The 27,494-nt window shown below is 56.9% G+C and overlaps 1 protein-coding gene across 1 annotated transcript in view; it reads left to right on the top strand.

Annotated features, from left to right (window-relative positions):
- LOC309649260 (C-Maf-inducing protein) overlaps positions 1 to 21,728 on the top strand; it is a 57,964-nt gene extending 36,236 nt beyond the window's left edge. The window contains exons 9-19 of the mRNA XM_082439078.1: positions 5,281 to 5,346; positions 6,661 to 6,687; positions 6,988 to 7,036; positions 9,588 to 9,695; positions 12,324 to 12,440; positions 13,847 to 13,987; positions 14,788 to 14,835; positions 15,891 to 16,037; positions 16,866 to 16,971; positions 18,035 to 18,105; positions 19,734 to 21,728. Of these exons, the coding sequence (XP_082295204.1) occupies positions 5,281 to 5,346; positions 6,661 to 6,687; positions 6,988 to 7,036; positions 9,588 to 9,695; positions 12,324 to 12,440; positions 13,847 to 13,987; positions 14,788 to 14,835; positions 15,891 to 16,037; positions 16,866 to 16,971; positions 18,035 to 18,105; positions 19,734 to 19,787 (934 nt within the window). The 3' untranslated portion in view covers positions 19,788 to 21,728. The remainder of the gene's footprint in view (positions 1 to 5,280; positions 5,347 to 6,660; positions 6,688 to 6,987; positions 7,037 to 9,587; positions 9,696 to 12,323; positions 12,441 to 13,846; positions 13,988 to 14,787; positions 14,836 to 15,890; positions 16,038 to 16,865; positions 16,972 to 18,034; positions 18,106 to 19,733) is intronic.
- The last annotated feature ends 5,766 nt before the right edge of the window (positions 21,729 to 27,494 follow it).

Consider the following 27,494-nt stretch of genomic DNA (forward strand, 5'->3'; position numbering starts at 1 on the left):
TCTGTAAAATGGGTGTCTTCCTCAGAGGGGCTCTTGGGAGAATTTAGGACTTGGTGAGAGTGGACCGCTGCAATCAATAGGACGGCTCCCCAGATGAGAGTCCTGTGTAAAGAATGGAAGGACAGAGGCTCTAATTTGGAATTGAGGGGTCCTATCAGTGCATTGTGGGGGCCAAAGAAGCCATGCTTAGAGCCTGGGCCCAGCTTGGCAGACCATGTCCACAGGAGCAGGCGGGCACCGCTCCATCCCGAGAGAGTGGGCAGGGGCCCTGATTAGTTGTGTTCCCATCAGAGGGCCCTCAAATAGTTAGAATTTAACACCTTTGGAAAGTAACGTAAACTGCAAAACGTTCCCTGGAGACTCAAAAAAGGAAAACTATTCCCAGCACAGGTCAAGGCTGACTCTGAGATCATCACCCTGTGAGGCCCAAGCTGGGTGGTACGATGGAAAGAATGTAGACTTGGGAGCTGCACAGAGCAGGTCTGGCCTATAGTTGTTCGGATTCCAGCTCTTAACCTCCTGGGCACGTGTGTGCGGTTCACACATTTGTTTACCCACTTATTTATGCATTCTTTCATCAAACACTTACTGCACACCCAGGTGGGCCAGGTTCTGTGCTAAATGCTGGGGACCCAACGCCCCCTGCTCTCAGTCCCTCTGAATCTGAGTAGCACCAAGTTCTAAAAGCAGCGACATTGCCTGCCCGGTGGGATGGAGCGCGGGAATCTCCTGGCACACGTGTGGCCACAGGCAAAGGGATGCCCTTCCATCCAGGACGAGAAAAGAGCCGCCATCGTGAGGGAGAGGTGGGCACATCCACTGTTTCCTGATCAGCTCGAATCTGGCTACTTGTTACTATTGCAAACACATGGATTTTAAAAGAGGCCTCGACGGGCTGGAGGTCAGCTGGAAGACGCCTCACCCCTCGGGGCCTTTAGGGAAAACGCAGATGGACTTGGGGTTGTCCTCGTGACCCGGAAGCATGATAGTGACTAGAATGTAGAACGCAGGCGCCGGAGGTATCACCCAGGGCCGCCCTGGGCGGGGGCGGGGGTGGAAGGACCACCTCACCTCCTTGGTTGAATGTCAGCCAGACTGGGGTCCAATCTTCCCCCCCACCGTTCAACTGATCGTATGATTTTGGACAATGAGTCCGCCTCTCTGGGCCTCGGTTTCCCAGTTGTGAAATAAGGATAGTGACGCCTGTCAGTGCGTTCTGGCTCTCAGGGCTCCCTCGAGAATTCAGTGAATTCGTGTGTGCCACACGTTCGCCGCATCACCTGGCACCCTGCAGGCTTGCGGCAAGGACAGGTACCCCCATCCCCACGGTCAGCATCTCCGTGCTCGGGCTTCTGGCGAGGGTTTTAGATGAGGTCTGCAGAGCAGCAGAAATACACGTATGTATGTGTATGTATAGTGTATGTATGCGTATAGATGGACTGATCAGTTTGGAAAATTTCAGATGCAGATTCCTGGGGCTTGTGGCCACTCTGTAGAACCCAGACACTCCCTGGAGCATTTGAGGCCAGTGGATCTGCCTACAGCCCTGGAAGGTTCCTGGTGGGATGACGAGGCAGAGAAGGGGGATTTGCCCAGGTCCCCAGCTTCAGAGATGAAGGCCACTCGTTTCTCACCTTGGATTTTAATCCCTGGGCCAGCTCGTTGCCTTTTGAGGGAGCAGATACTTGTCCGTGTGATGGCAGGAGCAAAGCAGAATGAGCTGCGTCGCTGACACACCCTTCTGGCGCCCTGGGCTGCGTCAGGTGCCTCGCTCGTGGTCTTCTAGAAAGGCCATGGACCTCCCCTTGGTCTCCCAGGCCTCGCTCTGCCCTAGCTCACCCCCAGGGGCCCCTTTGAGGACCCCACCAGCACCCCACCCCAGGGAGCCTCACACGGCATTCTCCAGGCTGTGGCCGCGACAGAGCCAGGGTTCAGGTTGGGCGCTGCGAGCCCACAGCCATCACGGCCAGGCCTGCCTGTCGCAGACCCGTGTGCTGGGGGCTTCGGCTTCTCAGAGGCTTGCTTGGCCCCCGTGCCCTCAGGCTGGTGTGTTCTCCCCATGCCGTGCAGAAGATTCCGTGAAATCGGGGGAAATGGTCTGCTTGGAGGAAGCACCATGTCCACGGGACAGCTCAGAGCTCTGGTTTAACAGCATCTGTCAAGCTGGGTTACAATTCTACCAAGTGTGCATTGTCTCTGCCGGGCCAAGGCGGCCGCCCCAAATTCTCGGAACCACCCTGCCCTCATTTCCCACGTCCACCCCTCACCGGCCCAGCTTGTCTCTGGTGTTACTTACGCCGCCCCCCCGCCCCGCCCCCCCCAAGCAAGAGAAAGGAAGTCCTCAGCCATGTAGGCTCTAAACCGCTCGTGAAGAGCAGCGCGAGGCCAGACGGCTGGATTTCCTGCTCACGGAGCCTCGTTCAAGTCCAGCTTCTCCCCTCATGAGCTCTGTGATCTTCAGCAGGTGTCCTGACCTCTCTGGGCCTCCATTTCTCATCTGTAAGTGGGGGTTATAGGATTAAACGTGTGCTGCTTGACACCTGAGGCCCGTCAGAGGCCCTCAGGATGCTTCAGGCACCTGGTTCACTCTCCCCTTCCTCCCTGAGCCCAGGAAGGCCTGGCTATCCTGTCCTTCCTGCAGGTGGGCTCAGGCCTCTCACAGCCCAGCCTGCGGCTCTCCCTTCCACCCCAGGTCAGCCTGGCCTGCCAGCCCTGAGGCCAGCGCTGCTCTCAGGATGCTCTTGACAGGCGCTCTGCTGGCCACGGGGATCCCACGCCCGTCCCCTGGGCCTGGCCAGGCCCCGGGATCCTAGCTTCCCAGTCTCTGCCCAACACACCCACCATGTGCCCTAAGATGCTCAGACCGGACGTTTGGAGCAAGTCCAGGAGCCAACTGCAGACTTGGAGCTGGGCAGGGCCCAGGCCAGGAAAGAAGTCTGTCTGCCTCTTCCTCTTCCTTCACCCCTGCATCCTCCCCCTGGTCCTGCGTGAGCTGCCATGACAGAGCCTTCAGGAGGCCGAGCTCCAGGCTGGGGAGACGCTTTCACCTAGACCCCTGCCCCAACCTCCCACTGAGCTTAGCACCTGGACCCAGTGACACACACAGTTCATTGATCACGTCCCCTTCCTCCGGAGTGAGCCGTGGGCCGGGCTGTGTCTGTCCGGGAGCCCAGCAGGTGCCTGCACACCAGGCACGGCCACAGCTCGTCTGACACCCACTCTGATTGTGGGTGATTTAGACACTCCGTAGAGATTCCTGTATTTAATGGCATTTCTACATTGAACATATTTTTTTAAAGCAAAAGAAAAACGAGTACGTGCCCTTTTTGAGAGAGGGAACAGGCCTGCCTCTGCAGGTGGAAACGGGCCACAAGATGTGTTGTTCGGTGGGTAGGAGCACAGACACGGGAGCCAGGCTCCTGGGGTCAAACCCCAGCTCTTACCGACTGTGTGACCTTGGGCCAGTGCCTATCTTCACCGAGACTCAGTTTTCTTGCCTGTAGAATGGGGATGGCAGGTGCATCCAGCTCACCAGGTCTCTGGGAGGAACACAGGGGCTGATCCATGTGTGTACCTGGAAGAGCCCCTGGCTCGAGACGGGTGCTGTCTACAGTGTTTGCTCCTATTACTTTTAGATTTTTCTGGAAACTCTAAGTCAGTCAGTGACAGGTGGGAAGGAAAGAGGGAAGGGGTTTAGAGGGAAGACAAGTCAGCTGCAAAAATCAATGACTGCAGGTATGAGGTCGAAAGGGGTCTCCACGTCCTGATTTGGGCTCCCTGTGCCCAGCCACCCATGGGCAGCATAAAGCACACACCCAGCCTCGGGCACTGGAGTCCGAGGACCTGGCTGTGAATCCTGGCTCTGAGCGTCCTAGCTGCTTGAACTCAGGAGGCACTAGGGGCCTTGCTTTCTCACCTGTAGGGCAGGTGCGATACTCTTGTCCTCAAGTGCCTGTTCTGAGGACTAAGTGAGCCAGGCTGTGCCCACTGCCCGGCCTGGTAAGTGCTTAGCAACCCTCAGCTGGTACCACTGTTAGAACTTATCTCAGGCCAGCAGGCTTTTCTGGGAATTCTTTTCTGTGTGTCCGGCATTTGCATCTTTCCTCGGAACACTCCAGGGTGTGAGCTGGATTCTGAAGGCTGCCACTTTATCATCACTTTATTTGGAGGAAGGAGGGGTGGGAACAGTTCCTACGCCGGGGTTATCTAAACTGTGCATTGTTGGTGAGGGCGAATTATTTGTTCTGAGGGGTGAGAAGATCTTCCTCTTTTTTGGAATAAAGTATAGACAGACATACAGCATGTTAACAGATATAGTGTACTGAGAGAGCAATGAGGGAAACTGTTGAGAAAGCTCCTTGGGGCGGCGGGGGGCAGAGGGGTCCAACTGAATGAAAAGAAGGTTGAAAAACAGCGAATTCTGGGACTTCCCTGGTGGTCCAGTGGTTAGGACTCCACGCTTCCACCAGCGGGCACGGGTTCGATCCCTGGTTGGGGAACTAAGATCGCACAAGCCGCACAGCTGTGCCAACAAAACAAAACAAAACAAAAAACAGCAAATTCTGTACATCAGGGAGCCCCGGGCCCATAGGACCACAAATTAGGTCTGGGGTCCGGGGCCGTCCTCTGCTTAGGCCAGGTTCCAGCACAGACCAAGGGGCTTAAACAACAGAAATGTATTTTCTCACAGCCTCTCAGTTCTGGAGGCTGGAACTCTGGAATCAAGGTGTGGGTAGTGTTGGTTTTGTCTGATGCCTCTCTGCTTGGCTTATAGGTGGTCATCCCTGTGTGTGTGTCTGTGTCCTAATCTCCACTTATGAGGACACCAGTCAGGTTGGATTAGGACCCACCCTAATGACCTCATTTTACCTCGGTCACCTCTTCCTGGGCTCAGGTCCTGGGGTTAGGACTTCAACGTATGAATCTGAGGGGGACACGTTTCAGCCCATGACAGCCCTCCATGCTCTGGAAGATAGAAGGAACGAGGGTCTGGGAACCTGGGTGGGTGTGGTGGCGAGGAGGAGGAACCCGGGGAGCTGGGTGACTAGCCCCTTCGGCGGCCACAGGGCAGTCTCCGGAGAGGCTTATCAGGCCTCGCGGCCACGCTGCAGACACCCGCTGCTTGTGCCTCAGGTCCCCTGGGAGCCGAGGTGACCAGAGCAGAGTCGGTGCCACGTGGTCTCTGCCAGACTCTCGCCCCGTGTTTGACCCTGTGTGATAACACACCATCAACCTCCCCTTGTCTAGACCAGCCCTGACCGTCGTTCCCTCTCGTTCCAGGTCGGACTATGACGACTGGAGACCGTCTCTGGCCAGCTTGCTTCAGCCCATTCCATTCCCCAAAGAGTAAGTCCCACACACGTCCCCAGCACCCTCCGGCCTGAAAGGACAGCCTCCGCCGTCCACCCCGGCCTTAGCAGGGGGAGCGATCAGGTCACGGGACGCACCAGGGGACGCCACAGACGACAGCGGGAGATGGAGATGGAGGTGTTGGTCCTCAGGTGTGGGACCCCGAGGAGGCTCACTGCCACCCCCAAAAATGGGGAAATCACCTGATTGCACGGCTAGATGGCTTCACTGAGCTAAGAATACAAAGCCCTCCGCACCAGCCCCCACGCGGTCACGTCAGCGGTGTTTATTGTGCGTCAGATGGGCGTAGGAAAACCTGCCTCTCCCGTCTCCGAGGGCCAGGGTAGAAATCCAAACATGATGCATGTGGAATGGCTTTGTGTGCTGCGCGGCCATATGCTGAAAGCTCCCTTAGTCCACCCGTTAACGATGATTAGCTCACCCTCCACAGTGAGCTGGGCCAGGGATGGACCCTTCCGTCTCTCCTGCGGCCCTTATCCCAGTATCGAATTTATCACAGGAAAATAGGGAGAGAACTCTCTGGTGGATAATGGCCTGCGGAGAAGGCTTTGTCTAAATAAGCAGGCCCTAAAATGCCTGCAGGCCTGTTTTGATAGCTGTGAAGAAGCCAGGCCCCAGGAGGCAGCCCCGGGCTCTCTCCGGAGCTGACTAACGAGACTGTGTTTATGAAATGCGGCTCTCCGAGGGGGCATTACACTCAGTAATTACCCCGTTTGCCGGCCCGGCTGGTCCCCGGAGCCCCCAGGATTTGAGACTGGAGAAATCCGACTCCCGAGAGCAGTGGCGTCATTGGCTGCAGTCGCTGTTCCCACAGCTCCGGGGATACGCCTGACGGTGGGCCCATGAGGCGACTCGCCCGGAGAGGGGTCCCCGGTGGCCGCTCCGATGAGTGGCGGTAATTAGCGCGGCCGTGCCTTAACGGTGGAACAATTCACAAGCACACCTGGGTCCCTGGTGCCCGCGTGCGGACGTGCTCACGTGCACCGCGCGGAGCGCCGCTCCTGCTTACTCTGGAGCCTGGTACTCACGACTGGGGGCTACCATCATCCCCATTTTCCTTTAGAATTACCCTCCTTTTCGAGTAAGCAGGGGCCTGGGGAGCTCAGCCGTTCCCGTTCCTGTGATCCGTGTCATGTCGAGTGGGGACACGATGTCGGTGTTTCATGCTCAACTTCCTCTTCGTTCTTGGAATCAGGCAGAAAGCCTGCCGCCCCCAGAGGAAGGACCCTGGGTCCCTGTGCTGTTGCGAACGCCCTGCTCACTGCGGTTTTTCCTTTGTTTCTGTTCCAGAGCTCTCGCACACGAGAAGTTCACCAAGTGAGTATTTGGGCAACGCCCTTGTTACCTTCTTCCGGGACGAGTGTCCTCTGTCCTGCGGGCGTCCCCCAGCAGCCAGCCCTCCTTCCGGCCCGTCCTCATCACGTGCATTCTGGGAGGCAAGGATGGCTCCTCCCAGAAGTTCTCCCGAGACGTGTGTCCAGGCCCGTCCAGGCGTCTCCTGATCCCGCCAGCACAGCCGGTGCCCCGCCCCTCCCCAGCTCTGTCCTCAGCCCCCCATCCTGGCCCGCCCCAGCCAGGACCCTGGGCATGACTCTGCCCCCACCCCGTCTCTTTCAGGGAACTGAAGTATGTGATTCAGAGGTTCGCCGAAGACCCGCGACAAGAGGTGAGGCCTCCCTCTCCCTCGCGGGCACACGGTCCAGGCTGCAGCAGGGCGCATGTGGCTCTGTCAGGGCCCCCTTGTCCCCCGCGGGCATCCATAACAGTTTACAAGGGCTCCTCTGCCTTGTGCATGAACACAGCCCCCGACCCAAGTGTCCAAGCCTGGCCCGTGATGTCAGTGTTTTACCGTAAACTGAGGCTCACCAGAGGTGTTTCCCACCGGCTGTTTCTCCTTAGGGCACGGGCCATGATTTAGGGCCAGGCTGGCACCGGGGCCCCTAACCAGCTCTGAGATACGGCTCGTCCTCTCTGGTCCTGCCGTTCTGAGTATCAGCGGGCCAGGGAAGATGTCTGGGCTGGGATCTGAGCCGGGTTTTATTTCCCGGGCATGGTGGCCTAGGGCCTCCCCGAGGGGCCGCTCTGCCCCTCCAGCAGCTGGGCTTCAGGGAGAGGGCATCCTTCCGTCCCAGAGCCCCTGCGTGTGAACAGGGACTCAGAGCGGGCTGGGAACCCGCCGCAGCCGTTCTCCCATTGCATCACCGTGACGACAACCACAGCCTTCACTGGGTGCCCACGCTGTGTCAGGCGCAGGCGTTTTCTCATTTAATCCTCACAGCAACCCTGTGACTAGGTGCTACCATCATCCCCATTTTACATTAGAACTACCCTCCTTTTAGAGTTGAGAAAACTGGGGTTACGTGCCCAAGATCACACAACTGGTACATTGGCCGAGGCAGGATCCTCACCCAGGGAGTTAGGCTCCAGAGCCAGTGCAGGAACCAGCCCTGAGGCGTGCACGGTGGGCCAGGCGGGGCTGCCCTGAGGCGCTCAGGCCCCTTCTCCGTGCACACGGAGTCTGGGGCATGAGGGGTCTGGTTCCCAGGCAGCGACAGAGGTGGACACGTGCACCCCTGGCAGAGCCGGAGGATGAGGGAGGGAGTTATTCTCGGTGGAGCCAGAGTAGATTCTCAAGAGGCCACACTATAAAGCCTGGTTCTAGAAGGATCTAGAAGGATCTAGTTCTAAAACACCATGATTCTACACCTGACTCCAAAAGCGATCCTCAGGCAGAAGCCGTAGACAGGGAGCTTTTAAACGTCTGGGTACCAGCGATGGGTCTCCATTCTTCTTAAACCTGAGCCATCCCTCGCCGTGCGTGAAGGCAGAGTCTCAGAATTCCCCTGGAAAGTGAGGCTTCATTTCAGACACGGACTTTGAAGTTGATGAATAAAAGTGGTACCAGCTGCATCCCAGAGCAGAGCAGCAGTGCCAAGTGCCAGGAGGGAAATTTCCCAGCCCGGGTAACACCCGGAAGGCTGCTGAGGACACGGCCCCCCAGCAGGCCCCTCTTGCCAGCCTTGCCTCCCGCTTCCGCCCGCCTCCTCCTCTGATTTCCTCTCCTGGTTCTCTTCCCCTCTCCCCTCTCCTCCTCATTCCTCTCCCCTCCCCTCCCACCTTCTCCCTCCCAGATGGAGCCATAGTTGTTTTCTTATAAATTCTTTGCTGTATCTGTTGAATAGAGTTTCATACTCTAAGATTCCTTGTTTCTTTGAAGTAGCTAAGTTAACGTCCGATAGTCTTCCAACTCAGAGGGAAAAGTCAAAGCCCTGCCGCCCCTGCTTTCTGTTTACTTGTGTGTGGGTTGTGATCAACTGAATATCTGTGAGTAAGTGACTCTTGGCAGAAGCTCGTCCTTCACTCCTGAAGGAAATGATGGGACTCTTGTCTCAGCTTTCTTCTGAGGATGGGGAGGAAGAGGAGAAACAAAGGCCTTGGTCTCTCTCTCTCTGCAGTTACAGCGGGGCCGGGGTGGATGTGGAATTCCTCCCATGTGTGTACACGTGTTTGCACACACACACACACGCCACCCACACACAGACGCATGGATCCCTGGGGAGGAAGCTGAGAGCCACAGAGAGAACTGTGCTTTGGGCACTGAAATTGCCCCCCACTCTGGACAGAGACCCTTTCTCCTAAGGAGAGGATGTCAGGGTCCCAGAGAGAGAGAGAGAGATCGGCGGGGCAAAGGCAAAGCCGGGGGACACCCATGAGGGTGAAGTAGGGAAGCAGGCAGACCCCCAGAGGTGGAGGGGCAAACGCCCCAAAAGTGAGGGAGAGGGGCAGAGGTTCAGAGAGAAAGGAGAGCAGAGAGAGAGAGGAATTGCAGACACAGAGAGGGAGACAGAGACCCAGACAGAGAAAGGAGAAAAAAATGCCCCCATCAAAGGCGCAGGAGAAAGCGGCACAGAGGTCCCTTTGCGCCTCTCTACCCCAGCTTGGCCACAGACTTGCTTTATTCAGGGCAACTAAACAAGCCAGGGCCCGGCCCTCCATCCCGAGGAGCTGGAGTTCCCCTGTTTATGGATATCAGAGTTTTTCCCAAAAGGCCTTCCGTGGAATTTAGTAGAAGGCTGGGCGGGTCTGGACTAAACTAAGTTAAACCAGTTCCTTAACTGTGGGACTTGCCTGGGCCTTTGCCGTTTGCGTGTGTGGATCGTGGACCACCGTCATCACGGGTCTGCAGGGGCTGACCAAGCGCTCTCCCCCTGCGGCAGGTCCACTCGTGCCTGCTGAGCGTGCGAGCCGGCAAGGACGGCTGGTTTCAGCTCTACAGCCCCGGAGGGGTGGCCTGCGACGATGACGGGGAGCTGTTCGCCAGCATGGTACGTGACGGGCGGGGGTGGGAGTGACCGGGGCCAAGGGCGGGCACACTGGCTTCCCCGCCCCTGACCAGTGAGAGAGCCGCCCCCCGAGCCCGCTGGGGCCAGCCCTGGAATTCCCAGGCGGAAAGGATGCTGGTGATGAAGATGGTGATGGTGACGCCGGCCACAAGGGTCACTTCCTCGTCTCTTACCTGAGCAGGCACCGAGCCAAAGGCTCCCCCAGCAACGTGAGGAGGGACACTTCCTACTACCCCATCTTCCAGACGTTACAGGTGTTAACTGCCCAAGCTCACCGGGTTCACTGTAGCGCATTGCTTTGTTCAAGGGACTGAGCGCGTAATGGGCACAGGTATCCTAGAAGGCGCTGCAGATCCATCCGTCAGCTCGTCTGATCCTTGCCCCGATACGCCAAGGTCAGGATGACCGGCCCACCTTGGAGATGAGGGATCTGAGATCACCAGACCAATAACCGCATCCTTGGTGACTCCTGATACTTTCCTTGTGCACTGGGACCGACACCTCACACGCACGATCTTTCTTAATCTTCACGGCAGCCCTATCCCTTAACTACCTCTGTGTGGAAACAGGCACAGAGAGGTGCAGTGGCTTGCCCGAGGTCACACAGGCCTCCGGCCTCCAAGTTCCTCCCTCGGCCAGGGCCACGCTGTCCAGAGCCAGCCCTTCTTCCAGTAGCAAAGAGTGTCCATCTTGTGAAAGGAGGCACAGATGCCCCTTCCCCAGGGCAGATGCTCCTCTAGGCGGCCGGCAACCTCACCTAGCCTGCTTGCTGACCAAACCAACTCCGTTCCACAGTCACTCATGTTCCAGAGCTTGAGAAGGCGCAAGCCTAGGCCAGCCATGGCTAAGGTTGCAGCCCTGCTACACGCTAGCCTGATGACCTCGGATCAGTAACTTGCCTCTCGGGGCTTTGGTTTCCTCGTCTGTGAAACGGGGAGTGTAGTCCTGGCGTCTCGGGATTACCATGGTGATTGCCTGTGATAATATATGCGAGGCACCAGGCCAGGGCCTAGCGCACAGTGAGTGCGCAGAAGTGACGGGTGTGGTTATTCTCATCCCTACTGGGCAGCCGGTTCAGTGGGGTGAGCAGCTCACAACGCTCTCCGCAGCGAACTTGGCAGCGTTTGCGCAGTGACGACAGACCCCAGCACTGCCTCTGGATCCTCTCTGGAAAGGGGCTTATTTTTAGGTTCCTTTCCTTACGCACTTGCTCTCCACTCCTCGCCTGCTGCCTGACGTGTCCCCTTTGAGTGCCCTGTGTGTCCTGGAAATGCTGGCCTTGCCTGCCTGCACCACCTCTCACAGGCTTCTCTGCTCTGATGTCACAGCTTCACCATGGCAACGCCCCGTGGTCCCCCCACCCCCACCCTTTGGTGCGGGGACTGTGAGAGAGAGAAGTCAGGGAGCTGGCAGCTCCCCAGCCTGAGAGATTGCATTTGTATGCCAGAGTTGTTGGTGATGGAGCAGAAAAGAATATACGTGGGGAAGGAAGCAGGCAGCCCCTGGATGGTGATGCGTCGTTTCCGTGGAGACACATGGCACGGATGAGGTCCCCTTGATTAGGCTGCCGTTTCCAACCACAGAAGGGCATTTGCTCTAATGTGAAGTCAGGGGGAGAGCAAACCAGGTGTTTGGGCCTCCCAGCTGTTGGTTGGGGACCCTTGCCCTTGGGCACCCATCTCCAGATGCACCAGAAAGAAACACACTTTTCTTAATGGCCGCCCTGCAGCTAACCCAAGATGGAGCAGAATTTGCCAGTTCTTGGGTTCCTGGGGCAGGCGATCACTCAGGACACCTTTGGGACTCACAGGGGGCTTGGGAAGGGGAGACGGGGCTCTGTACTGTTCCCTGCCCTGCGTGTGAGGGATGGGCCTGTGCACCCTAAGCAGGGGCTGCCGAGAAGTTTCCGCCAGGTTTGACAGTGCCAAGACCCAGAGGGCCAGATGTCAGCAGAGTCCCGAGGCGGGTGGGAGAGGGGGCTTTTGTGTGTGTGTACGGAGCGGGGATAAAACATATGTAACATAAATCTTACCACCTTAACCATTTTTTAAAATATTTTTATCGAAGTGTAGTTGATTTACAATGTTGTGTGAATTTCTGCCCACCTGAACCACTTTTAAGTGTACAGTTCTGTAGCATCAAGTTCATCGACAGTGTTCTGCAGTCACCACCACCATCCATCTCCAAACTTCATCCAACATCATCTTCCCAAACTGCAACTGTCCCCACTATAAACAGTAGCTCCCCATGCCCTCCCCCAGCCCCGACACCCCACCCCAACCCCGCTTCTCCTTTCTGTCTCTGTAGTCTGACCCTAGGTCCCTCCCATGAGTGGGACCCTACAGGATATGTCCTTCTGTGACTGGCTTACTTCATGCAGCACAGTATCCTCGAGGTTCATCCACATGGGAGCCGGTGTCAGGGAGGGGTCCTTTGAATCCACCGGGGAGAGTCTGGTGATCGTTTCAGATGCAGTGTCCAGACTGGGCGTGGGGTGTGTCTGATCAGTGTCTTCTGGTCTCACGATCCTTGTAGCATGCAGAAGGCAGGCACCACGGGCCACAGCCCATGGCGGTCACTGCCCTTCACCTGGCCCATCTCTCCTCACAGGTGCACATCCTCATGGGCTCCTGTTACAAGACCAAAAAATTCCTGCTCTCCCTGGCAGAAAACAAGCTGGGACCCTGCATGCTCCTGGCACTGAGGGGGAACCAGACCATGGTGGAGGTAAGGAGCTGGCCCGAGTCCCTGGTAAGGTTGCCGACTCTCCCAGGACTTCATCCCTGTTGATAGAGCACCTTCTAGGAGCTTCTAGGAGCCCCGAGTTATTACAAGAGCTGGGGACACAGCAGCGGACGAGGCAGGCACAGCCCCAGCCCTCCTGAGCTAAGCGGGAGCGGGAGACCTTCATCAGACTATCTGCTAATTTCATTTTAATTTCACTTGTGATCCACGTGGGTCCAAGGGGATCTATTGGGCAGGTTTCTGTTGCATTTGTCTGTTGCTGCAGAACAGACCACCCCCAAATGGGGGCTTCAAACAATAATGCTCATTTATTTGCTCATGGGTCTTGGGATGACTGGACTCAGCTGACCACTTCTCACTCTGAGTGTCTCATGGGGTCGCAGTCAGATGGGGGTGGGCTAGGTCCTCCCAAGGCTGCTTCCCTCACGCGTCTGGCGCTGGCCCGAGGGGACTCGACCAGCGGAGGCTGGAGCAGCTGGGGCTGCCAGGCCGCCGTCCACACAGCAGCCTTGGTCGTAGCCTTCCCACTCACCAAGGAGCACACATCAGCCCCGGGCACTCATGTCACCTCTGTCTCCCCCAGAGTCCCCAGAAGCCTGGGGCTTCCAGAGCCACTGTCCAAAGAGACCTGGCAGAAGCTGTATCTCTTTTCCTGACTCAGCCTCAGAAGTGAGGCAGCATCACTTCTGCCACTTTCTGGCCATTAGAAGTCGGTCCCCGGGACTTCCCTGGTGGTCCAGTGGTTAAAGCTCCACACTCCCAATGCAGGGGGCATGGGTTCGATCCCTGGTCAGGGGATTAGATCCCACATGCCGCAACTAAAGATTGGCATGCCGCAACTAAGACCCAGGGCAGTCAAATAAATAAATAAATATATATATATATATATATATATTTTTTTTTTTTTTTTTTTTTTTAAAAGAAGTGAGTTACCGAGGCCGGGCCCATAGTCAAGGGGATGAGAATTAGACTTCACCTCTCAGCAGGGAGCGCATCAAAGAATTTGACTCCCAGAGCTTTCCGTGGAAAAACAAGGGATAGAAAGAGGTGTCTTGTCTTTTGGGCTCTACCAGGCCATAGGGGCCCGGCGTGCATCGTGCCCACAGGTGTTAACCAGGAGCTACCACGCGCTGAGTGCGTGTGCACTAATGTTCCCATTACACAGAGGGGACACTGGGGCAGGCGATCCCCCCGGCATCGCACAGCCAGAAGTGCAGAGAGCGGGGAGAGAACAGGACCTGGGAGCGTATGGGTGTGCCGAGCTTGGCCCCCTCCCCAGGCGTGAGGGGCGCTTGGGACAGGCTGAGGGTTCAGGCCTCCGCGCCTTCGAGGACCAGCCCCGCCCAGAGTCTCGGGCTGGCGGTAACCCGCCTCCCGGCTCTCGGCAGATCCTGTGCTTGATGCTGGAGTACAACATCATCGACAACAACGACACGCAGCTGCAGATCATCTCGACCCTGGAGAGCACGGGCGTGGGGAAGCGCATGTATGAGCAGCTGTGCGACCGGCAGCGGGAGCTGAAGGAGCTGGTGAGTGCACGCCCGGCTGCCCGGCCCGGCCCCGGGGCTCCCCTGCCCGGCAGCGAGAGCGTGGCTGCAGTGAGCAGGGCAGAGCCCAGGGACCGTGGCACCTGTGCGGGCCTCCACCTCACTGACTCCTCCTCCAGACCCAGAGAGGTCGGGATTGCCACCTGCCACTTTCCAGATGATCAGAGAGGCTGAGTCTGTGGCCCAAAGTCAAACAGCCCATATGGGCCTGGTCACGGCCACATCCTGTGTCACCCTCCGAGCCAAGCCTGGCAGTGGCTGTCTGTGCCCCTCCTCCCTCCCTCCCCCACTTCCCTCAGGCCCTTCATTTCAGGGCACTGGGCTTGATTTCCAAACACCAGCACCCGTCCCTCCTGGCCAAAGGGCTTTCTCTGTCCGCGGGCACAGCAGGACAGAAGGGGTGGAGAATTCACGCCCCCTGGTCTCCTGGAGCAGCTCTCAACCAGTGACTGGCGGGAGAGGTGGGGTCTCTCTGTGAGCTGTGACTTCGCCACCATTTCCCAGAGGCCCAGGGGTAGCTGGGGTGATCACAGCCTCTTCCTTTAGGGGCCTTTGTGGTCTCAGTTCCCCGCTCCCCTGCTGGGGTTTCTTGGGATCGCCTCTCTGATAAACCACCTGCCCTCAGACCTGGCCTCAGGGTCTGCCCCTGAGACAGAGACCACCATGTTGCCTGCCACTACCAAGAAATACAAACAGTGCCATGAGAGGTGTTACTGGAGGTGCGGGTACCGGGTGAGGGCTCAGGGAAAAGTGGGTCATAACCAGTCTGGCTTCTCTTGCAGCAAAGGAAAGGCGGGCCCACCAGGCTAACACTGCCCTCCAAGTCCACAGTGAGTTGGTTTCATTCTTCTGCAGGGCTGGGAGGGAAGAAGTGGGGTATCCTCCCTAGTGGGGAACAGCATACAATGTCTGCTGGAGGTGATGGGAGGAGGTGAACAGGGACCCTATGGTACTTCCCTCCCTAGGAGGGAACTGGGTTGCAGGAAACCAAACATTATGATAAAGATTATTGTTGATATTAATGTTAATATGTTACCAGTTATTCATAATGATGACAATAATAGCTCATATACGTTGAGGATTCACGTACCAGATAAATTGTGCTGATAGTTCATTTTATCTTATGACAAGAAGCCTATCAGTTTGGTGCCTCTTTCCTTCCCCATTTTACAAGGTCTTCAGGGATCTTAGTTCCTTCTATCCTGCTGCCGCACTGTCCTTGGCACATAGCTTCCACCTCATAGTCCAAACTGGCTGCTCAAGCTCCAGCCATCTTATCTCCATTCAAGCCAGGAGGAAGGAGGAAGAGGCAAAGAGGAACATGCCCCTTCCCTTTAAGGACCTTCCTGGAAGTTCTGCGGGACACGTCTGCTTGTATACCATTGTCCAGGTTTAGCACGTGGCCCCACCTAGCTGGGAGATTAGCCTTAATCCAGGGCAGCCAGTTGGCAGCTAAAACTCAAGGATTCTATCACAAAGATGGAAGGGACCCTCAGTGACCTCAGAGTCTAGCACTCACATACTCCTTGAAAGGGCCTCAGTGTTTGCGGGTGGGAAATGGGCACAAGCTCCCGCTTGGGAAAGTGAGACGGTCGGACACACATGCACGCACACGCCTGCGGGAGGGACGTGGCCTCGGAACACCCCACTGGTGACTCAGGCTGTGAGTCAGCTCCGAAGGCTTTCTCCAGCTAGGCAGCTGCCACCACGGAGACGTGGAGGCGGCCGCGCCCTCCCTGACACCCCGTTTTGTCCCAACCCACTGGACCATGCTCTCCTCCCCGCCACAGCTTTCTGTGGGGCTGGGGAGGGGAGGCTCAGGGCCTCGGGGAGCTGCTGGCAGCCCCAGGCCTCCTGAGACCCCGCCTGCCCGTCCCGTCTGCAGGATGCTGACTTGGCCCGTTTGCTGAGCTCTGGCTCCTTCGGAAACCTGGAGAACCTCAGTTTGGCCTTCACCAACGTAACCAGTGCCTGCGCTGAGCACCTCATCAAACTGCCTTCTCTCAAGCAGCTAAACCTGTGGTCCACTCAGGTACATATGGCCTGCCCCCTGCGCCCTCCTCCGTGCCCACTGTGTACCCCTGCCCCAGACCTGCCCCGCACCCTCCTCCATGGCTGGCTTTCTGCCCAGAACCCACGGGTCCAGTCGCTTGATCACCACGCCTCCTCCACGGCTCAGCGCCCACGTCCCCCAGAGGGTCCCAGGCCAGAGAAAGTTTAGCCCCTCGCGAAGCCCAGTGGCCCGTCCCACAGTTGGAGTCGCCAAGGCCCAGAGCAGGGACGTGCCCGGCACAGCTGACACGTGACACAGGTCTCACACCCCTGCCCAGGGGGTGTGCAGGCGGCTGGTGGGTCTCCTCCTTGTAATAATGACCACAGTGCACGGCACTCGCTGCCCGTGCTTAGTACCGATTGGGCTGTTAAACACGTACCAGCACGTGTGGTCTCCACTCCACTGTGAGGTGCAGGCCCTTCCGACACCCTCATCTCGCAGAAGAGAACCCGGGCGTTCCTAGCTGCCCTGCTGTCCCGCCCAGGGAAGGGCCACCTCGGCTCCCGCTAGTAGCCACGAGTCACTGAGTTCAAAGCCACCCTTGACAGATGGCAACACCGACTCCAGGGGGGCCCTTGTCTGGTCCACGGCACCGGCAGAAGCTGGATTTGAACCCGGTCAGGGCACTGGAGTCTCTGGAGAGAAGCGAGAGCGGCCCAGGCCCTGAGGCGTGGAGGCCATGGGCCTCAGGCCTGGGCTTTGTCCTGTCTCCTTCATCCGCCGCTGCCCCTGCCTCGGGGTCATCGCCCCGGGTGCCCGGGGGCAGCCAGCGTCGGTCTCCAGGCTGAGAAGGTCTCTGCCCCACAGTTTGGAGACGCCGGCCTGCGGCTCCTGTCGGAACACCTCACGATGCTCCAGGTGCTGAACCTGTGCGAGACGCCCGTCACCGACGCCGGCCTGCTGGCTCTCAGCTGTGAGTCCATCCGTCCATCCCTTCCTCCCTGCCTCCATTCACGCGGCCGGCTGGGCACCGTGCACCGTGCACCGTGCTCCCGGAGCACCTCCTCCGTGCCAGGCGGAAATACCCCTGCCCTCGTGGAGCTGATGCTCTAGCGGAGAAAGGAAGAATGAGTGAGGCCCAGCCCGTGCCCTCCCGACACCGTCACAGCCCCTGAGGGCGATCGTGCTGCCCTGACCTGCAGCCACAGCCTTCACCCGGGAGTTGGTTAGAAATGCAAATTCTCGGGCCCTGCCCCAGACCTGCTGACTCAGAAACTGCACTGTAACAAAGTGCCAGGTGATTCTCACGCACATTAAAGTTTGAGAAGCACCGCCCTAGTAGAAGGAGCCACAAAATACTCGAGGCACCTAGAACTGCCGACTTCTGTACCCTGACCCTAATCTACTAAACTCAAATCTTGGGTGATGTTGAGCCTGGGAATCTGCATTTCCCATTTTCCAGGTCCATTGGTTTAGATGAGAGGCCCCGGGCCTCAGCTGGGAGGAATCCAGGAAGGCTTCCCAGGGAGGTGACTGGATCTGGGGGTGAAAGACACATACGTCGGAATTGACCGAGGGGGAGGCATGCTGGGCAGTGGGCATGACTCCTGCAAGGTCGTCGGCACGTTCTGGGTGGCTTGGGAGTGGCTGGGGGCAGGTGACGGGGTAACGGAGGGCAGAGAGGATGAGGTTTAGCGTCACAGCGGGGTCCACTGTCTGCAGTGTGGTAGGCAAGTTCTGGGGACATTTGGGGTACAGGCAGTGGAGGGACATGACAGAGGGACCAGAAGGGAGAGAGGCTCAGAGGGCAAGGGGAGAACGTGGGCCCAATTCAGATCAGCTCCTGCCTGAAATAGACCTTTAGTACCGAGTGGTCCCGGGCTGTGCCTCTGAAACCCCACCTCCCTGACCCCGTCTCCTAACCAGAGGCCTCAGCAACTCAGTCCGCCCCCAGCTTTTCCATCCTGTACCTGCAACTGCCCCTTGTGCGGTCCCACTGACCTAATGACTGTGTCTGTCTGTCTGTCCCTGGACAGCCATGAAGAGTCTCTGCAGCTTAAACATGAACAGCACCAAGCTCTCAGCGGACACCTACGAAGACCTGAAGGTAATCCCTTTCTTCCCTCCTTCCTTCCTTCCTTCCTTTGCAAGTGCAAAGGTCCTGAGGCAGAAAGCGTTGGTACGAACCGACTTTGTAGCCAACGTGACTAGAAGGTGAGAGGAGAGACTGGAGCCAGACGGAATAAGCCCTCACAGGTCACGGAAGGACTCTGGATCTCATCCAAGTTCAGGAGAAAGCTTTCAGAGGCTCTAAGCAGGGTAGTGAGTTCTGCTTTTAAAAGCTTGTTCTGGCTGTTATGTGGAAAACAGGATTTTTGAGGGAGAGTACAAGCAAGGGGTAGCAGCATGGAGAAGGTTTGCAGGGCTGGTGCAATCACACAGGTGAGATCCAGGACCAGCAGGCTGGGCTAGGTTGGCAACTTAATATCACTTAAAAAGTGGGCACATTTTGTTTGTAAAAACGCATGTCTCGTCAGGGCTGGAGGGGCTGGGCCTTCGGCAGGCTCCTGCCGCCCCCTCATCCTGGGCCCGGAGGACTGGCCTCGGCCGCAGAGCCAGCGCCCTGGGAAGGAAGGGCTGGGCCAGGAGCGCGCCGGCCCCTGGGCGCCCTGGAAGCCCACCTCCAGCAGGGCCTCCCCCGCTCAGCTTCCCCTCCAGCGCAGCCGGACCTGCAGCCTGGGGCCCATTCACTGGCCAAGCCTCCAGACGCCGTCTGTGTGGCAGGCTTGCGCTGGGGACAGGGACGCCGAGGTGCGGCGGGCTCACCCCTGCCCAGGAGGGAGCTCAGTCCCGGCAGACAGACACGCGCAGCAGACTGAAGCAGGACGGGGCTCAGGGGCCAGCAGGGAGGGGACCGCCAGCTCTGTTCATTGGGGCGGAAGAGCCTGCACGGAAAGGAGTGGGTAAAGTGAGTCTGCCGGGCAGGCCAGTGCCCAGGAAGCTGCGGAGGCGGGAAGTAAAGGCAGGAGACCAGTTGGCAGCCTCTCCGTACAGCGAAGGCTTGTAAAGAAAAAGTCAACTGTTCATAAAGGAAGGCAGAGCAGAAGCGCGTCTGGGGGGCAGGGATGGGGGGCAGGGATGGGGAGCCGGAAGCCGCCCTGAGGAGCAGCAGGTGGGATCCTGTAGTCCGGCCACAGATCCACGTGGGGGAGCCTGAGTGGGAAGGATCGCCACCCACCCGCCAGGGACCTGCAGCTTATGGATCCCTCTTCCTTCTCCCCGCCCGACTCCTGACAGCCCTGAGGGCACAGGCAGTGTCTCGGACCGGACCCGGTGCTCTGGGTTTGCCCTGCGTTTGGTATTTAGTCCCTCGGCCCGTCCTGTGAGCCAGGGACGGGAGAAGCCGGCTCCCGGAGGCCAGGGCTCTACCCAAGGGCAGGTGGCCTGCAAGTGACAGTGGCGGGGGGCTCACGTCCTGGGTTTCCTGCCCCCAGAGCCAGTGATCCGAAGCCTCTCTGGGGTGGGAACATGGACTCCCCAGCAGCTATCGCCTGATTTCTGTGGAGCCACGTGCCACCTGCTTGGTTCTCCCAGAGGTTCCCCAGCTCTGGGCTCGGGAGCCCCCGATGGTGACAAAGTGGGGAGGGCACGGTGGGAACGCCAGCCGCCGAGGGGCGGGTGGGGCTCTGCAACACCAGGTTCTGGAAGGGACTGGATCCTTCTTGCTCCCCCCAGGCCAAGCTTCCCAACCTGAAGGAGGTGGACGTCCGCTACACGGAAGCCTGGTGAAAATCCCGCTCGGCAGGAAGGAGTTTGCAACTGCGACACGCAACTCTTGACTAATAGCTGTAGAGCAGCGGGTCTCGGGGTCCCACCCCGCGTCCTGGCTGTGAGATAGACGGGGGAGTCTTTCTGGGGGCGGAGGGCGGAGGGGGGAGGGGGTGGGGAGGGGGTCCGTAAGCACGCCCAGCCCCCACCTAATTCTTTTAGCTTCATAATCGGAAACCTTGACCTGATCTAAAACGGACTTTGTAGCAACCAGAGGAGCGGCAGCGGGTCGGGGAGAGGGTGGGGATGGGGGCGCTTGGGGAGGGGGGACCCTTTGTGGATTTTCTTTGCCTCTGTGTTCAATGCCATGTGGGAAGAGTCAACTCTGATGCCATCGTCACGCAACCCCGACGGGCCTGGAGGCCAAGGAAGGATGCTTTCTCCCTCCGAGGCCCTGCCGAGAACTCGCCCCACCGTCGCCATCGCCATCGGACAAGACCCGGTCACGTCATCACACCCACAACCCGTCCTGTGTCCTTGCCATTGCTATGCAAAGTGATTCTTGTTGTACATAAGATTTAAATAATGCGCCTATTTAAGAAACGTTTGACAAATTGCAGGTCTGGGACCTGCTTCTTATTTATGAAGTCTTTGACCCGCCCGCCCGCCCGCCGGCCGCCCCTGGCGTGTAGTACTGTACAAACCAGTCAGCTGTCAGGGTAGTGGTAGTATTCTTGTTATTTTTTTAAAGGAAACAAACAGACGGAAAAAAAAAAAAAAAAAAAAGAACCTCCTTGGAAAATTAATTGCTTTTTCGTAATGGATTCTCTATGCTAACGCTCTCTTGTCGGTCTGTCCGTCCATCCCTCTGCCCGCCACGCCACCGTGCGTTTCGATCCCAGAAGTCTCCGGTTTCCTCACGGGGTGGAGGTCAGCTGGGGGAGGAGAAGTGGGGTCCCCACATCGTCGTCTTGCTCCTCTACGGCCCCAGCTTTCTCTCGGCCCCCTTTTACACATTTGGAGGGGGAGGGTGCTAAACTGTCCTCCCGTCTGTCCCGCAGGAGAGCTGCCCCGCCCCCTCCCCCGGAGCTCTCCCATCTGCGGTGGCCTCTGCTGCCCCTGTCTCCGCCGAGGCTCTGCGACCTGTGGCCTCCCCGCCGTCCTGTGCCTCCCGCGGTCCCCTCATGCATGCCCGCCTCTCTGCATGGTCTCTTGGGAGAAGAGAGACGTCGCCTCCACCAGCCTGACTGCCCACCCCGCCCACGAATGTGACCACTGCAGCGCAGACGCCCCTTCTGCCCCCTCCGTCCCCACACCTGCCCCAAAGACACACCAACCTCTGTTTCTTTTATAAACAAGCCCTCACTGTACAAAACAGCCCTCATGGTTTACTTGGGGTCCCCTCTCCCCCAAGCCCCTTCTTCTGTTGGTTTAGCACAAACACAGCCCCCCTTCGGCACCTCCAGACCTAACCCCCAGTCAATGTAATTGTTTTATATATATTTAATCTTATTCAATGGAAACCATGCTTTTGTCGTTTTATACTTTGCTAGGTAGACTTTATTACCCCCCGACTATGCCCTCATTTTTTTAAAAAAGGAAAAAAAAAGAAATTGGGTTTCAGTCTTAATTCATTTTCCGTGCCAGGTTTGATTTCGTGTGTGCGTGTGAGTGTGTTCCGTTTCGTGTTTTTTTTTGTTGTTGTTGTTGTTGTTTTCTGTTGTTTGGTTTTATTCGCTCCCCTTCGGTCCCATACTTTACAGCACTCTGGTGCAGGAAGAAGCAGAAGCAAAAAAAAAAAAAAATTTAAAAAGAAAAAAAAAAAAAAAAAGAAGAGCCGAGACATGCCACCTTTTCCCTTCGCACTGTTGCTTTTCCTGATGGTTAATACTACTGTCACGTAGCTGTGTTCAGAGATGTGAAATACTTTCAGGCAAAAATAAACTGTAAGTGACTCATTGACATCTGGCCTATCTGTGTGGCTTTGAAGGGGCCTCCCAGGGGGATGGGAAGGGATGAGACCTAGGCCGAGAGTCAGGGGCTCACGGCAGAGCCCGGACACCCTCTCCGAGCGTCCAGGACTCCTCACCCTGGCGCGTTAGGGGGCAGATCTTCCTTTGTCATGAGGCCACCCTGGGCATCAAAGGATGTTGAGCAGGCCCCCGCCAGCCCTGACCCACTAGATGCCAGAAGTACCCCTCCACCGCCCACTGCATTTGTAACAACTGAAAATGTCTCAAGATGGGGCCTAATGTCCCCGGGGGAAAGAGTCACCCCCAGGGTAGAACCCGAATGTCCACCTAGACTGCTGTGCGGTAGGGCGTCACGGAAGCTCTAGTCCAGTGAGAGTCTCCAGAAAACGCGGGTTCTGATCCCCAGGGTCTGGGTGGGGACCAAGGCTCTGCATTTCTGAGACACTTTGGCTGACGTGGATGCTTCTGGTCTGTGGCGGGCTCCTGGAGGTCCAGCGCCTAGACGCATCCAGCCAGCTGGCCCCTCCCCCAGATAAGAAGAAACGTAACTTTCACCTCCACCCTGCCCCACGGCTCCATCACTCACCCTGCCCCACGGCCAGCCCACTGCTGCTATGTTGCTGAGTCTCCTCCTCCCCCTGCACCTCCATCCGCCCCCCCAACCCTTGCAGCCAGGCCCCTCATCCCTCTCCCAAGGACAACTGGTGTAACCCCCTCACCGCCCCCTGATAACCCCACACCCTCTTCCTACCCCCGCTGCCTCCCTGCCTTTCCGCACACCTCCCCCTCCCCTGGCCTCCTCACTCCCCGAGGCCTCTACATCCCTCAGGTGTGCGGCCTGTCAGCTGACCCACATGACGACCTCCGGCCACTCAGGGAAGCCAGGTGCCCTGCGTGAGAACAAGGAGGGCCCTGGACTTGCAGGGGTGGTGGGCGAGCTGCAGGAGCTCCGGTCCTCAGGCCAGATGGCCTTGGCTTCACGACAGCCAGCTGCGGGCCGAGACACGGGGCTGTGAGGCACTGCAACCTGCCGTCTCTGAATCTTCCCACCCAGCAGAGGGCCTGGCTCAGCAGGCGCTCATCACTGCTAGATGGAAAAGGTAGGACCCTGCAGGCACCTGTCCTCCTCAGCCCTCCTCCCCACCCTGTCACCTGGGCTCCTCCGGCTGAGCCTGGAGAATGCTGGCTACCTGGCAGAGAGGCAGGGACGCGGGAAGAGAGAATCAGGGCGTTTCCTCCCCCGTGCTTTTCTTGCAGAATCGGCCTCCCTCTGTGAGCTCAGGTACCCCCCCACCCCCCCCAGCCTTGGCCTGGTAGGACCTATGGGCTGCGAGCTTCAGGTGCCTCACATTTCTTAGCCCCGCCCACCCCACGTGCCTCACGTCCCTTAACCCCGCCCACCCCACGTGCCTCACTTTCCTTAACCCGGCCCATCCAGTGCCTCACTTTCCTTAACCCCGCCCGTCCGCTGGACCGGAAGGTCACCAACTCGCCCTCCTCCTGCAGAAACTGAGTTACACCGCGTCTTCCTCTCGCCCTGCTGACCTGCACGTGGTAAGAGACCCCTGGTGTAAGTTCCGGGACCTCAGCGTCCCTTGTCAATTACCTAACCGGCACCGCCCCTCCAGAGCTGGCCCTTCCTCACGTACTTTCCAGAACCCACCAGAGTGGGTCTTCTGTTTCATGCCAGGACCCTACCTGTTCCTCCCGTAACAGACGTGCAACTCCCCCCTCTCCCCCTCTCCCCCCCTCACCCCTCCCCCCACAGCTGATGGTGAGGGGCCCAGTGAGAGCCCAGTGGAGCACTAGGTCCTTGAGCTGGGGAGGGATGTTCATCAGGAAATTTCAGGGCAGATCCTGAAATGGGGGCAGGGAGAAGCACTCCCAAGAGAGTGGCCACTGGATTAGTGGGATCTGAGCTCTGTGGTCCACAGGCCAGCCTGATGCACTTCTCCAGGTTGCCACACTCAAACAGTGCCTACTTTAGAATGAGCTGTCCTCCAGTCACTTGGACTACAGTGTGAATGGTACGCCCTGGAGTTGTATCACGTGGGAACCTGGTTGTCATTTGTGTCTGACAGACTGCTAGAAGTTTCTCTAAAGGCCAGCCGGGAAATGGGTCAGAGAGCCTTGGATAAGGGCCTGGCCTCATTCATTCGTGCATTCAACTCTTCCTTATTGAACACCTGCTTCTAGCAGGTGCTAGCACGTTCTAGGAAACATGCTAGAAGAAGCACGAGACATGGCCCTCGCCCTCTAGGGCCCCAGTGACCTGGCACATGCTGGCAATCAGTCAGGCAGCCCTGATATTGTGTGACAGATGCTACGACAGGAAGCTATGGTGGGCATGGAGGGTGGCAGCTAACCCAGGCTTTGGGGGTCGGGGGGGGCGCTTCCTGGAGGAGGTGGTATTGTTGACAGTGAAGAATGAGGACGTTTGTCACATCATCAGAGAGGAAAGGGGAGTGTGCAAAGACGTGGCGACAGACCGGAGCGGGATCTGTGTTGGGACCTGCAGATGGAAAGCACGGTGGGCATGGGGGCGGGGTGGTGGGTTTTATCGTTGGAGTTGAATTGTGTCTCTTAAAAGAGAGATGTTGAAGTCCTTAGTACCTGAGAGTGTGGCCTTATTTGGAAATAAAGTCTTTACAGAGTATTCAAGTTAAAATGAGGTCATTAGGGTGGGCCCTAATCCAGTATGGCTGGTGTCCTTGTAAAAAGGGGAAATTTGGTCACAGGAGCAGACGTGCACAGCAGGAAATTGATCTGAAGAGACCGGCACACGGGCAGAAGGCCATGTGAAGATGAGGGCAGAGACTAGAATGATGTCTCTTACACGCCAAAGATGGCCAGTAAGCCACCAGAAGCCGGGAGAGAGGCCGGGAACAGACTCTCCCTCACAGCCCTCAGAAAAAACCAGCCCTGCCAACACCTTGAATTTGGTTTCCTGGCCCCCAGAACTGTGAAAGAGTACACTTCTGTTATTTTAAGCCCCCCAGGTTGTGGTGCTTTTTCACAGCAGCCCTAAAACACAGAGTGCATCCGTTTTCCAGGGCTGCCACAAAAAGTACCACAAACCCGGTGGCTGAAAACACAGAAATGTATTCTGTTTCTGGAGACCAGAAGTCCAAAATCAAGACGTCGGCAGGGGGAATTCCCTGGCGGTCCAGTGGTTAGGACTTCGCGCTTCCACTGCTCCCTCTGAAGACTGTAGAGGAGAAGCCTTTCCTTCTCCCTTCCAGCTTCTGGTGGTTACCGGCGTTCCTGACTGGCAGCTGCATCACTCCCATCTCTGCCTCTGTTTCGTGTGGTTCCTCCTCTTCTCCAGCTCACGTCTCCCTCTGCCTTTCTATTGTAAGGACATGTGACATTGGATTTAGGGCCCACCTGGATGATCCAGGATGATCTCATGGCCAGATCCTTAGCATGATTACGTGATCTGCAAAGAAGACTCTTTTTCCATATAAGTTCCTGGTCACTGGTTCCAGGTGAAGGTACCTTCTGGGGCCACCACTCAGCATATCACGGGGGGAAGGTGTGGGGTGAGACCAGCCAGTGTCTCGTTAGTCATATTTATTGATCAAAGTCTGGGATGTACCCCAAGGGCTATGAATGATTGTAAGGACGTTGCAATGATCTTATCCATTTGCTGACAAAGCATGTATACAGCACCTACTACACGCCAGGCATGGTAACAGGGTTTTATAGGTCTGAACTCATTTACTCCTCCTGGCAAGTCTATGAGGCAGGTGCTAACATGATCCCTCTTGACCAATGGGGAAGTGGAGGCCAGAACAGGCTGGGTCTCTTGCTCAAGGTCATGCAGGGAGCTGGGGATCAAAGCAAGCTTATGACCCAGGCATTATGGGAAGATCTCTCCAGTGCTGACTGGTGAGTGGATGGGGCTGAGGCTGTGGCTTGGACCACGTGGAGAAACAAATTCAAGAGAAGCTTAGGAGTAAAACTGTAGAACATGGCGATAGGTATGGAAGGAGGGCCAGCACGGAGTGAAGGGTGAAGTTCGGTTTCTTGGCTTATTCCCTGAGGCTCTGTGAGGCCCAGAATTGCGCCTCTGCCTGGCCGCAGCCCTCGTGGCAGGGGGAGCTGGTGTGTAAATGCCCCTGCTCTCTGGCTCCTGGTGGGGGCAGAGACCTCCAAGGCTCCTTTTCTTCCCTGATTCCTGGAGTCCTTCCCTGCGATTAATCTCCAGCTGCCCCCTGGGCTGACTTGCTTGTTAGGACTTCCTGCCCTTCTCCCCTCACTTTCCCGTGGTCCCATTCGTGGTTCCTGGGACCGCTTCCCAAATAAGCTACCTTTGCTGGAATAGTTATCGCAGAGCCTGCTTTTGGGGATACCCAAACTAAGACAGTGACTGACTGCGCCAGGGGACAGAGGGGCGGCAGCATCTCCACGACAGGCTGGGAAATCCCTCCCAGGGATACCAGGTCACTGGGTACTCCTGTCCCGACCTTAGCAACACAGGTGCCTCCCAGCTGAGCTGGAAGAGCTCTGCGACAGGGGCCCCCAGAATCAGCTTGCACCCATTTTCAGAGGTGGGAGTGGCGGCTGACAGAAGCTGTCAGACTTTGCTGGCAGGAGTAGAAATTGGTTCTCCCGCTTTGGGAAGCATATCTACTAAAGCTAAACATCTGCTGACCCCGTGACCACGCAGCTCCGCTCCTGGGTAGACGCCTGAGAGAGCTGAGCTCACGTGTCCACCGAAGACACAAACAAGAATGTTTATAGCAGTGTTATTCGTAATAGCCCAAAGTGGAAACAGCCCAAATGTCCACTAACGGGAGAATGAATAAACTAACTGTGGAACAGACATACAGCGGACGACGCCAATGCCTCCATCAACAGGAGGAAGAGTAAATACGTGGTGACATGTCCATATGAGAGGCTTCTGCAGAAAAAGAGAAAAAGATCCAACGGATCCACACAATGGCGTGAACGAATTGGACAGACGTTATGTTGTGTGAAAGGAGCCAGACACAAATGAGGGTTTGCTGTGTGATTCCATTTATGTAAAGTTCATGAAGAGGCACAAGTCATCTGTGGTTACAGAGGTCACAGTGGTGGTTATCTCTGCAAGGTAGGGGTTGTTATTGATGAGGAAGGTAGGAGGGAATCTTCTGGGGTGCTGAAAATGCGCTACATCTTGATACACAGATGTTTACACACTCGTGGAGCTCTACACTTAAGATTCGTGTAATTTACTGTGTTCGTTACACATCAACTTTTTTTTTTTTTTTTTTGGCTGCACAGCATGTGGGATCTTAGTTCCCCTGAGTAGGGATCGAACCCACGCCCTCTGCATTGGAAGCGTGGAGTCTTAACCACTGGACCACCAGAGAAAGCCCCACATCAACTTTATAAAAGTGGCAGCAAGTGGAAATAATCCAAACGCCCATCCGTAGCTGAACAGATAAGTAAACATGGTATATATAGACAATGGACTCTTATCCATCCATGAAAAGGAATGAAGCACTGATACACGCTCCAACATGGATGAATCTTCAGAACCTTTTGCCAAGTTAAATAAGCCAGACACAAAAGACCACATATTGTATGATTCCATTTATATGAAATAATAGAATAGGCAAATCTGTATAGGGAGAAAGCAGATTGGTGTTTACCAGTGGCTGGGGAGTGACTGCTTAATGGGTATGGGGTTTTATTTGGGGGTGAACGTATGGTCAGGCCACTCAAGGTGGCTGTTCTCTTGCTCTCTGTCCAACCCCTGCCGACCAGG

This window comes from Balaenoptera physalus, assembly GCF_965194825.1.
Source record: "Balaenoptera physalus genome assembly, chromosome: 19".
Taxonomy (NCBI): Eukaryota; Metazoa; Chordata; class Mammalia; order Artiodactyla; family Balaenopteridae; genus Balaenoptera; species Balaenoptera physalus.